The sequence below is a fragment of the Phalacrocorax aristotelis genome, chromosome 1, assembly GCF_949628215.1.
Source record: "Phalacrocorax aristotelis chromosome 1, bGulAri2.1, whole genome shotgun sequence".
Taxonomy (NCBI): Eukaryota; Metazoa; Chordata; class Aves; order Suliformes; family Phalacrocoracidae; genus Phalacrocorax; species Phalacrocorax aristotelis.
In genome coordinates this window covers 208,591,018-208,603,701 of record NC_134276.1, presented here as the reverse complement: position 1 = coordinate 208,603,701, position 12,684 = coordinate 208,591,018, and the positions used below count along the sequence as shown (strand labels likewise).

At 38.2% G+C, this 12,684-nt stretch overlaps 1 protein-coding gene across 1 annotated transcript in view; it reads left to right on the top strand.

The window, feature by feature from the left end:
- PCLO (piccolo presynaptic cytomatrix protein) overlaps nt 1-12,684 on the top strand; it is a 368,745-nt gene that overhangs the window by 9,181 nt on the left and 346,880 nt on the right. The window contains exon 3 of the mRNA XM_075081514.1: nt 10,130-11,536. Coding sequence (XP_074937615.1) covers nt 10,130-11,536 — 1,407 coding nt within the window. The remainder of the gene's footprint in view (nt 1-10,129; nt 11,537-12,684) is intronic.

Below are 12,684 nucleotides of genomic sequence, written 5' to 3'. Positions count from 1 at the left end.
TCATGTTGAAGTCAAAGAAGAACTTTTGTAAGAAAACTACCAAGTTCTGACAGAACGTTTTTAGACCAAAATGTCCTACATTTATTTGTGGGTGCTGAGTTTGTTTCCATAGTGTGCTCTTGGAGTCCCTTGGAGCTCCAAGTTTGTCTTCCTTTAAAAACCTCAGGTTCCCCATGGAAATATTCAACAACTTTGATATGCTCAAATTAAATGGATGTTGAGAGAGTTCATGTAAGAAGATCTCAAAAGTATTTGGAAATTCCATGTATAACTACTAGTTTTTGAAGAGGGTACTCTATAAGTGTGAAATTCAGGACTTTAAGACAATAAATACAGCTGCATTTAAGACTAACTGATTGCATACATATGTAAAAGCAGATTTGAATTTCATATTACACATTGATATAGACACAGGATATGCATTTATTTCATGATGAAATCGTTTCAGTAAATGAAGGTATTGGACATCTAATTTATTCAGCTATTAGTTCCAATCTCCTGACTCCCACTCAGACTTTTCTCATTTGCTCGGCTTTGCACCACCAGCTGTCTTGCTGAAACTTCATTGTGGGTGTCCTGCTCCAATTTGCGGTGAAGTGCAACGAAAATCACATCTGACCTTATTACTAAACAGTTGGAGCAAAGTAATGGAACTTGCTCTGGCACATAACAAAAAAGTTCCCACTTGAATTATTCTCAAACTTTCTTTCCAGTTTCCCTTTCCTTTCAATGTTTAGATTATTAATAAAAGTTCCTGATTCCTCCTTTACAGTAGTTGACACACTTCTTCCTGTCTGGCGTGAAAACCATGATTTGTGTCTTAGCTGTTGGTTTTCTTGATTATGGTGCAAGTATTTTCTTTTTGCTTCCCTTATTATAAGTTCTCCCGAAGTGTTTTTGACCAAAAGTCTTTGTCTCTTACCCATGCACTTACTGACTGTATCTTCACCTTTTATTGTTATACTTTGACTTTTCCTGCTGTTCTTTTTGCCAAGTTTTATGATTCTGTAATCCTGTATTGTGCCTTTACCATGCTCTTTATAGCTGCTGTTCTTATTGCTTATGTTAAAACACATTACCAATTGGAAAGCAATAATTTCAAATTGGATGTCAGGAGAGTGAAAGGCATTTATTTAGAAAATAATTTATATTACTTTTGTTCTCTAACATTTTCCCCTGTTCAGCTGCTTGAGCTTCCTTCTTAAGGTATTCTTCTTACAAGTTTCTTACAGGATTGTTCAGTCTCCATAATTAACAGTTAATTACTCTTCCAATACAGATCTTTCTACATTTCTATATTCTATATTTCTAGCTGATTCTGGAAAGAATAGAGTAGGCTTTATAAACTGTCTCAGGACGTAGATTGCATGCATTGTAAAACCACTCTAAAAATGACTGGGTTTAAAAAAAATTTTATTCATTCTTTTCATTTAAACCTCTATTTAAAATGCAGTAGTACATGTACTCTGTTTTAACTCACTAGAGAGAACTGTGGAACTAAGAGCAGAAAGTGATACCTGTATTGCCACAAGGTCAGACCCTTTGAACTATTTCTCTGAACCATCTGACATTGTGGTCCCACTGGGGAAAAGTGATAGTTGGTACCTTGGTTTTTACAGCAGTCTAGAGAGAAAACACACCATACGTAACGTGTTCAGTAACATATGTCTCTCTAATCTGTCTAGGTATTCACACTCCACTCATCACCATGGCACATGACTGCCTAGCAACAGTTGCATAAAGTAATGGAAAAAATTATATAAACAGGTTTGGTGATTGGTACTCTATTCCATTTTCCTTTCACATACATCAGAACCTTGTAGCAGGTGTGTACTTATTTTATTACATGGTGATTTATTTGTCTCATTTTTTTAAATTTTGCCAGAACCACTCCCATGAGCCAGTAGCAACAGAAACCAGCACTTCCCAAAGAAAGATTCAGCCCTCCAGAACATCTGAATAGGAGTAGGCTTTCTGAAAATGAGAAAAGACATCTGAGGGACTATCGGTTTTGTTCAACACTTGTATAGTTTTTTATAAAGCTAGGCGAAAAGCATGAACTAGTATAGTTAAATCTAAGTGATCAGTGCATGTGCTTAATAGCTAGAGTAAATGTTCATCCCTGTGAACTAGTTATTGGAAGACACATACAACATGGACTCGGGGAGGGTTTGAAGTGCAATAATGTATCATTACATTCTTTATGATGGACATCTGTAAAGATGATGATCAAGTGGCCTGGTAAAGCTGGTAATGTTGGAAACTTGGTTGTATGAGAGCTCTGCTCTGTGAGCCCACTGTTGATAAGTCTGTGTGCCTATGTGATTGCCTCTCGTCCAGGTAGTTTTTAGGAGGGATTATCTTTCATGCATTTTATCTATCTTCGTCTGTATTTCATCCACTGTTTCAGTATGCTTTTGAGAGACCATTTAAAATCAGTTTTGAAGCCAGGTATAATTTTTTACTTAGATACTTGCTGAAAATTGCACATCCAGATAATGTGGAGCTGTGTATATTGATGTAGGTTTTGTTTACTTGCCAAAAGATCCTCTGGATGGAGGCAAAGCGAGTTCTAAAAAATATTTTATTGGTTCTGACTGTTTTGAAACAACATGTCTGTATCAAAGTTGACTTAATCCTAATGGGAAGGGAAAAAAAAGGTTGAGTCTCCCAAAGTGGAGTGTATAATTTCAGATCAAGTAGAGCATTTTACTGGATTTACACCTTTATTTTTCAATTCAACAGGAAAAAGAATTTTTTTTAACCCAATTGGAAATACCTTCTTGGGTTTTGTTGTTGCTGTTCTGTTTTTTTGTTGGAGTGTGGGGGGTGGGGGGTGGATGGGGGGGGTAGGAAATGTCTTCCCCCACCCCCATCGCTTTTGGTAGAGCTAGGAATTTTCCATATCAGTTGCTCTAGATACTACAGCCTTGACTTTTTTTGCTCGCTCTTTCTGCTTCCATTTTTATGTACAATGATACCACAACCTCTGGTAATTTAAGAGTATCATGATTTGGTTCAAGTTTTCATAATGATTTTTGGTATTTATATTTGTTTTTATTAATGTCCTGCATCTCCAAGTATCCTAAACAGTAGTAAGTACTTGGGCATGAAGTATTTTCAGTAACTAAAGAGAATTTAAGCAGTCAGAACTGCATTAATTTTCTTCAGTTATTATCATGTTATTAGTTTGTACAGAGAAAGGAATATCTTAATAATTTAAAATACTATTCATATAAGGAAGATGCCTGTAATTCTTGTGGTGAATCCTGATAAGTTTCGCTTATATTTACAATAAAATTAACAGAAATGACTCTATTAAATCTTTGTTGATTATATGACACTAAAGGAAGCTATTGGTTGAATTGAAATATTCCCTGTGGTTTACAGGCTAGACCATGTTGTGCTATAGTGGTACATAAAAACCAGAATGCAACATGGACTGGAATTGACATGTAATCAAAAACAAAGCTGCCATCACTGTGGATAATGACATGCCACAAAGTCCAAGCTTTTTAATACCAGGAAAAATAGCTTTGGAACAGTATGCCCTACGTAAACTTAGACTTGAGGGGATATTCAGGGTTATATAAGTAATGTGAAACAAAATAGAAACAAAATGAAGGACTTGAATCTGACCATCAGCTGTTATAAGTTGTAAAGAAATTAATGAAAAAGACCCCAACAAACTCAGGGCTTTTTTTAACTTTCTCAAAGTATTCATTTAGATAGCAACTCTTAACTCTGCTGAAGCAAAGCTAGAGATGTTCTGTTAAAGAGATGGAGTTTACTCTAGGTTCAGGCTGGTCAGAGAGCAGATTCAAACAAGCCTTGTTTAGTTGTCTTTTAAAAATGATCAAAGTTTGAAATATTTCTGTGTGAAATATTTGTTTTGCTCCAAAGTGTACTTGGGTGTTCTATTGTTACTAATGCTGCAATTTATGTGGAAATGGAGACTATTCACAATTTTTGTGATGAAATGAAGTTAGTATAGTTCCTTTAGTTCTGCCCCTAGCTAGAACTGCCACATAGGCATTTGGGAAAATTGCAAAGATCCTAAAATAGAAGGGTTATGGAAGTACAGAATATTGTTTCTCTCTGTGGAATAGTCTTAAACACACTCTCACACTGCTTCTCTCTGAGGAAGACTCTGTGCCTATATTTCTTATACTCCTGCTTTACATTTAGGATTAGATGTATTAATAGTACTGAAGTGCTGTGGGTTTTTCTTTTTTTTTTCTTTTAAGTAAGGGGCAGAACATAGACAGAAGCAAACACCTATGCATGGCACATAGTTTCTCCATATTTTAATTGGGCAATATTCTACAATATGTTGGGGTGTTTTCTCATTAGCCCAGAAAACTGTCCTGTCCAGTTTTTAACACAAGTAAATAATAAATTAATCTGCATAGCTAAAGATGTCAACTGCAGTGAGCCATCTGCGCCAGTATTGCTGTTGCTCAGCAACTGTAATTTACTACTATGTTAGGCCATGTGATGGGGAGATGCTGTTTGCAGGGTAATCACTGGGCAGGAGGCACGGCCCAGCCCTGCTCCGGCCAGACAGCATAATCCGTTTTCAAATCCCGGTGATACTCACTTGGATGTGCTCTGTGCAGCACAGATGAACTTTGTTAACCTTTTCTTTGCTGCTGTCTTGATTTGCAGATATATTTTGTATTAATCATTTACATGTTTCTGGTATATTAAGTCTAGATGCAGTTAATGAGAGCAATCAGCATTTGTTGCAGTGATGCATGATGCCGTGCACTGAGCTGCGTTTAAAAGTCTTTTTCCCTTGTCCTATGCATGAAGCAGCTTAAACACATGCATGGCTGTAAAAACTAAGTTTTAGATATTCTGAAATACTGGTGTTCAAAAAAAAAAAAGTCAAAAGATTGTGTTCAGTGTTTTGCTTTATGATCCTAATTATATAAGCTGTAAAATAATAATTCCCCAAACACTCATAGTTCATATGCAAGCTATAGCTTTTTGTATTAGTAATTTTAGCACAGTAGTGGAGCACGTTTTAAGACTGTGGTAACTGCATAACAAAATTCATCCAGTAATGTTTTCTGGTAGTTTAAAAATAGCTAAGTAACATTTAAAAATAGTCTTTTTAAATGGCTATTTTAAAAGTTTGCTCGAACATTGGTTTAGCACCAAGCTACAGTGACTGTAACGATTGCTGTGGTTTGTGGAACGGATACCTGCAGAACATCCTGCTGACCAGAACCTAGCATCATTTTTGTGAGCACCTAGAGTCAGTGCTTCCTGATAAAGCCTGTAGTTGCCTTTTATATCTGATATCTGAAAGGAAGGTAAATATTTATTTTGTGGTGACAATCTGTTTTCCTCAAATGAGGATCAGTTGCATACTGTGTACAATATTCAAACGTTTGTTTCAGTGTAGTCACTTTAAATAGCTGCGATCTTATTCATGGAAGGGTGGTGTACAAGGAAAACTTTGCTCCCAGTATTGCCTGGGCTTGGTTAGAAGACCTTTTCAGTTAGTATGTTGACATACTAATGCAGTTCTGTGATAGAAGTTGATCTTTTTTGTTCATAACAGGATTTTATAACCTAGTTTCTTGTCTCTTACAGTATTATACCACCCTATGTGAAGCTGCATAAAATCATGGGCTCAAGTGCTTTATTTTTCATTTTTTCTCTCATCATCTTGGCAGAAATGTCTGCTAAGAGCCAAATCTGGCTCATTCCTCTCTAAAATTGTGAGGTACCAAATAAGCTGGTGTGTTTTCAGACTAGAAACTTGATTTTGTTGATAAAGCTTTGGGGCAGCGCCGAGCAATGTCAGTGAAGTCCATTTACATATCTATGGTAATGTAAAGGCTCTATAAATCTTTACATTTCTGTAGCAATGTAAAGGGATGTTAATATTTTCTGCATATCTTAAAGTTCCTTTTTATAGTAGCAAATGACTGGTATAAATGAGAATGAGACCCATTGCCTCAGAACGCGGCTCAGTGCTGCAAAGCCAAAAGACCGTTAAAATGGCTTCTGAGAGCTTCATTCATATTGTGTGCCAGTAATTTTTATATGAAATATGTTCAATCTGCAAGTCAATTTCCTTCTCACAGTACATCTGGAATCTTAGAATCAAGCTGGATTCTTTTCCTCCCCTACATCATCTGCAGGAATAGAAATTGAGAATGTCAGTCGATGCACCCACTTTCTGACAGTTTCCTATTGCTTTTGATGGGTTTGCATAGTTAGAACAAATCTGAACATTTCTGCAGAAAGGAATAGGCTCCAGATCGCTTTCAGTTGTGTTGGCTTTGTTTGGGATAAGGAGAACTGAAGCGTAGCTCGTATTTGTTATTGAAGTCAACTGTTAGATTATGAATGAAGAAAGAAAGGTGAGCTATGGAACATGGTGCTATAATTTTCTTCAGTGTAGTTCTCCATGGATGTTGTTAATAAAACACTGTGAGGAAATTCATTTGGTGCTCCCAACTAGTAGAGTCTTTATGAAGTTTTTTAAGATGTTATGGCTAATGAATACATAAAATATATTTTAATTGTTTGTTGTTATGAGGGCATATAGTTTCTACATCAGTGAGTAGAAGCAAGATAGCACTTTCTGTGTTCAGTAGCTGAAAAATAAGCAAAAAAGCTGCATGATATCTGTCAAATTTACAGTCCTAGTCATGACACTTAACGGCATGGGTCTCAGGATGAAGAAAACCACATGGATTACTTCTAGAAATAAGACCCAGCCCCCACCCCCATCTACCAGTGTAAAAATAGACAATTTGGGATCCTCAGCATCAAAGACAAATATCCTTTACAATTAGACAGGAGCTGCAAAAGCTCAGGTGTTGCCCTGGAAACTTTTGCCTTTTAATTCCACGTAGAGATCTGAGAAATACAGAGAAAGAAGCTAGAAAGTCATAGAACTGCTGTCCAGGGAGATGTTTAAGGGTGGACAAACATTAGTATTTTAGGTATCTACCTTAGCAGTAAGTTTTACTTCATTTTTTAATAACATGTAAGAGCATCTGTGCTTAACAGAAGCCTGCTCCTGCTAAAGTTTGAGGAAAATCTCTGTAATTGCAGTAGAAGGAACAGGCCAGCGTTTGATACAAAACTGTACCATGAGCACACTTAATTTCGAACTCCTGCGGTTCCAATCACAGAACTACAGTTTGTGCAGTATTGTATTTGTTTGAAGATGATGTGTGTAAGTTATAATGACTTGAGGGTTTTGGCACTTAATTCCTCCCACTAAAATGCATGGGAGGAATTTTATGTCTAAACCAGAAAGATTTAAAAAGTAATACAATGAAGTAAAACTTCCTACATTTTCCATTTTGAAGTTCAGCTGTAGGAGTAGCAAATTAACTTTTAGTTTTAGAGGCTTTACTTTAATACCAGGAGAGAGTGTGTGTGTATATTTGTATAGATTTTTTTTAATATAAGATACAAATAGCAGTTGAGAGTTAAGGTTTTGCCTTCTGCACAAGACTGTTAAAAACTGGTATAGATTTAACTTTTCTTTGGACTCCGGTTAGGTAGTAGGGTCAGACTGGACCAGCTGCATGTTGAAGACAAATCTAAGCGCTTATAAACGCAATTGAATCTGGACACCTTAAACATAAGAATTGTTTGGTCTACTGATTCCGTAGCCCCGCCCAACCCTTCAGCTGCTACGTTTGGGGCCTTTAAGGTGTCATAATGATTTAAAATTAGATTTCCTGGAAGCTGAGTGAGAGCAGGTAGGCACCTGTTACTGCTGTGGTTTCATCGGGTCATCTTACTTTAGAGTACAGCACTTTTTTTTTCTCCAAATGAAAGAGGCAAGTGGAGGTGTCAAAAAGAAGCAGGAGTAGTGAATCACTGAGAAGTGCATTGTCCAAATCTTTGTAAAAGCTCTGTGGTTAGTGGGAAAAGAGATTCCTCAGTTAGGCCCATTCAAAAGCTCCTCACAGGATCCTATCTTTCTCCACTGTAGAGGAGAGTTCACCTTCCTAATATAAGAAATCTTAATCACTTCGTCGAAGTTAGACAGGTGTGACACCTGAGGTGGATGTTCAGAGTATGTGGCTTAAATATGGTCTTTGATTAAACTTAAACCTTCTAGAAAACCCTTAAGAATTCATCCAGAAATTGTGTTAATACATATCTAATTAAATGAGATTACTAATATCTAAAATCAGGTGACATAATTAGGATTTACTTAATGCAAGTAATTGTCCCTTGGACAGGGGATTTGTAGGGGATCTGATCACCAGTCAAACAATATGGGAGTTAAGCTAAATGTTATCTTTGCGCAGGTCCACTGTGCACTTGTGAACTTAATTCCTTTAATAATTTAAAGCAGAGCTTACATGTGTGTTCCAGTTTTGTTTCAGTTGGATTCAGTCACTTGCTATATGGGTTGCAAGTAGATCAGAGAATTATTTAAACACTCTAAAAAAATGCACTGAAAATGGAAGATAAAAGCAGCATTATTATGAATGGTAACTTGATTACTGTGAACTTACAGCTGGGGCCAAAATTGGGCTTCTCTTTGTGAAGCTGTTAGTAATAGCGAGCTCATATTCCAGAGTGTGTATACACCATCTTTATCAGCGTAATTGGAATAACTGTGTTTTAGGGAACTGTGTCCAACTGTTCTTTTAATTTTTGCTGCTGGAAAAATACAAGGCTGTCAAAGCACACCAAAATAATGAATTCATTGCCTCAGTCCGTGACATCAGAGTTCTTTCCTTCCCGTGAGCTCCGATTTTAGGCAGGCAAAATCTTTCTTTGCATGTAGTACCTCCAGATTCATCCCATGGTGTATTTAGAGATTTCAGACCTGAGTGAGAAACAGGATCCAGAAGTCTTCACCCTTAGGGGAAAAAGATCTGAGTCTTATATTCTGTGTCCTTCTAATTGCCATTTCCCTCGGTTGCAGTCATGCATGTAAATGCCGTAGCTGGTACCCTGTGTCTCATATGCAGACTACAGAATAGAAGTAGAGCTACAGATGGCCTGCTTAAGTATCTACTTGCAGGTGTAGGCTGGTGGGATTCTGTGCCACTGAATGGCATTTTTGATGCCTGTAATGTTTCTGCTAGTGATATAATATGTGGAAAATAGCATGTGATGCTTCCTGACCACGTGTTGCTTTAGCCTGTTTGATCCTTCCTCAGATTGTGAGGCTTTACAAAAGCAAAGGTAGGGATGACCACTTAGGATTATCAGGGTTTTCTGTCTTATTAGAAAACAGAGTTTCCCTCCCATGTAGTACTTCTTGGAAAGGAGAAAAATACTTTGTGAGGTACTAAAATTGATGAGAAACATGGGTAAATACATTATTTGCCTTATTCTTTCTCCTCTGTGTTGAAAAGAGGGGCCCACTGTATACAGGTTTACAGTAATTACCCTGGGAGCTTCTTTTAATAACAATGGAATTTTTGGAAATGTAATTATGACTCTGAAAATACCATGAGGGCTTAGGCAAAGATTCTCACTGATTCCAAGCGAAGACTTGCCCTCAAATTGGTGGAAAAGTGTGAGTCTGTGTAATATATGGTGTCCATTAACACACCTTTGTGCCTAATTCATTGGATACATAAATACTGCCAATACTTGTGCCCTGTAACTGAAACCATTACCAAAACCATAAGCTGTATGAAGAGCTTGGCAGATGTATGCTTAAAGGTAATTATGCATTTGCTGTGTTTTAATTATAATTATTGTTTTCTGTCAGCATACTTGATGTGTCAAACTATTTTAGCAGTATTTGTCCTTTTTTTTTTTTGTATTCTGGCAATTAATTGCTATAAATGAATCACTACTGGGTTCCATGAAATTCCAGTGCATTTTTTCATTCTGCTGGGTTTTTATCCTCAAATATTCAGCTGCATATAAACTGAATGTGGTCATTAGAAGCATGGGCTCAGTGACAGCTCAAATCACAGGAATGTGGAGAAGAAGGAAGAAATCAGTTGGGCACGTTAACCACAAAACAATATTAGTGGTAATATTTCTTCCTTTTTACAAATTACAAGTCTGAAATACTGTAACAAGCCATACACTAGAATAGTCTATTATTATGTTGATTTTATGAACTTTATCTTATCTTAATTATACCTTTAAATTATTTTTTTTTCTGCAGATTAAGGAATGGCTTTGTTTAAACTGCCAGATGCAAAGAGCATTAGGTGGTGACCTAGCACCAGGTCATGGTCCTGAGCCACAGCCACCTCTGCCCAAACAGAAGACACCCATTCCACCTTCCACAGCTAAACCATCTCCTCAGCCACAGCCAGTTCAAAAGAAAGATGCTTCTCCAAAACCTGATCCTTCACAGCTATCAGAATCGAAAAAAATGGTGCCACAGAAAAAGCAACCATCCTTGCCTGGGTCTCCTCCTGTAAAGTCAAAACAACCCCGTGCTGAGCCTACTGAGATCTCCCAGCAGATAGATCCTGCTCCAAAGTCTGATCAGGCCAAGCCAACACAGGCTGAAGATAAGCAAAAACAACCCAGTGTACAGAAGCCTACGACAGATACTGTGCCTACCTCTGCAGCACCAGGGCCGAAACAGGATTCCACAGGTCCCAGACTTCCACCAACTCAACAGAAAGTGACAGATTCCCCAAAGCCAGAGCTTGCCAAGCTGTCACAGGACACACATAAAGCTGTGGAGAAACCAGATTCCAAACCCCTTCCACAAGTGTCTCGGCAGAAGTCGGATCCCAAGCTTGTGTCTCAGGCTGGGGCTAGACCAGATGCTAAAACTCAAATGCTTGTTGAGCCAACGCAAACAAAAGATGATCCTAAGAAGTTACAAACAAAACCAGCCCCAAAGCCTGATACCAAACCTGCTCCCAAGGGCCCACAAGCAGGGGCAGGTCCCAAGGCAGCACCAGCACAGCTGGTGTCTCAACCCCAGCCACCGCAGAAAACTCCCGATCAATCAAGGCGTTTCAGCCTTAATCTAGGAAGCATCACTGATGCCCCTAAACCTCAGCCTACAACACCACAAGAAACAGTTACTGGGAAACTCTTTGGATTTGGAGCTTCAATCTTCAGCCAGGCCTCGAATTTAATTTCCACAGCGGGTCAGCCAGGGTCTCAGACATCAGCCCCCCCTCCGCCTGGTCCTGCAGCAAAGCAGCCCCAGCCTCCATCACAGCCTCCGGCCTCTCAGGCAGCCTCCAAAGAGGCTGGTCAGGGTCAGCCTCTCCCAAAAGCTGTTCCTGTAAAGAAAGAAGCAAAGCCTCTTATGACTGAAAAATCGGAGCCATCAAAAGTGGATAGTGTTTTAACGACTAAAGGAGCTGATTTAGAGAAGAAACCTGGTTTGGCTAAAGATAGCAAGCCTCAGGCTGCTGAAGTTAAGAAACCTGCTGGGCTGTCGGAACTGGAGAAACCCAGCCATCCTAAAGTGTCTTGTCCCCTTTGTAACACTGGACTAAATGTTGGTTCTAAGGATCCCCCCAACTTTAATACGTGTACAGAATGCAAGAAAGTTGTGTGCAATCTCTGTGGATTTAACCCAATGCCGCACATAGCTGAGGTAAGGTGACGGTGTCTGGATTTACCCTGTGTTCTTACCGGCAGGCTCCCTGTGCTGTGGGGACCAGTTGGTAGCTGATTTTTAGCTATTGAGTTGTTGAGAAAAATTTGAATGCTTCATCATCTGAGGGCTGTTAAAATTAAATACCTGTGTTGTATGAAACTTGTTCAGGAGTCAGAAAGTACTTCCCGTGAATTTTCTGCAGATTAAGGGATCCTGGTATGGCTGGTTGCTAGGTTTTTGAGGTATAAGCAGATAGTTAATTACGTTATGAATTATTTTGAAATTGGTGCTACTGTAATACAGCAAACTACTGTATTTTCTGTCCATCATGGGATAAAGTTCTCTTTCTTATGCTTAGTATTGTACATTATTACATGCTTCTTTAATCAATACCCCTGATTCTTTTTGAATGAAGGAATGTGTTAATGCTTAGTTATTCCCCTTCCCTTCTGTTTAATATATCCCTAAAGTTATTCTATTAATCTCATTCTGGCTCTGGAGTCTTTGCACATGCTGATGTACTTATTAGGAAGGTTGAAGTTTGAGTGATACCTGTGTGGTGAAATATGTAATTTTTTGGTGTGAATAATATAAGGTTCACAAAGTCACTTAATTCATTAAGGGGTATGAGTTTGAAAGTGCCTTTTCCATGATTGCCCAAGACAGATCCAGTAGAAACAACATATATTTAAAAGAATTAAGCCATGTATTTTCAACCGTTTCCTCCCATTCCACATTTTTACCCTCCTTTCTTTCTTGGGACTGGAAACTTTATACTAGCTTAACAGAAAGGTGAAGGCACACTTTACTTGCCAAATCAATTTGGTAAGCTCAACTTGACAGAAGCAGACCACCTAAAAATACTTGTAATTTAAATGTGTAAGTTGGCTTGTGTAGCACATGAGGGAAGTGGCTGTCAATGTTGTGCCTTTGAAATCTGAATAAATAAATTGCAAATGGCTCCCAGGGTTAACGGTTATCACATCTCTGCCTTAGGGTGAGATCCAGTGTTGGGAGAAATAGCAAGTTGCAGGGAATAGATTGCTTATGTTGTCTTCATATGCTTTTTTTGTGGATTGTTTTCTGGAATATACTGTCATTGGAAAAGCATTTGTCCTACTATAATAAGCACATTTTATCTAACT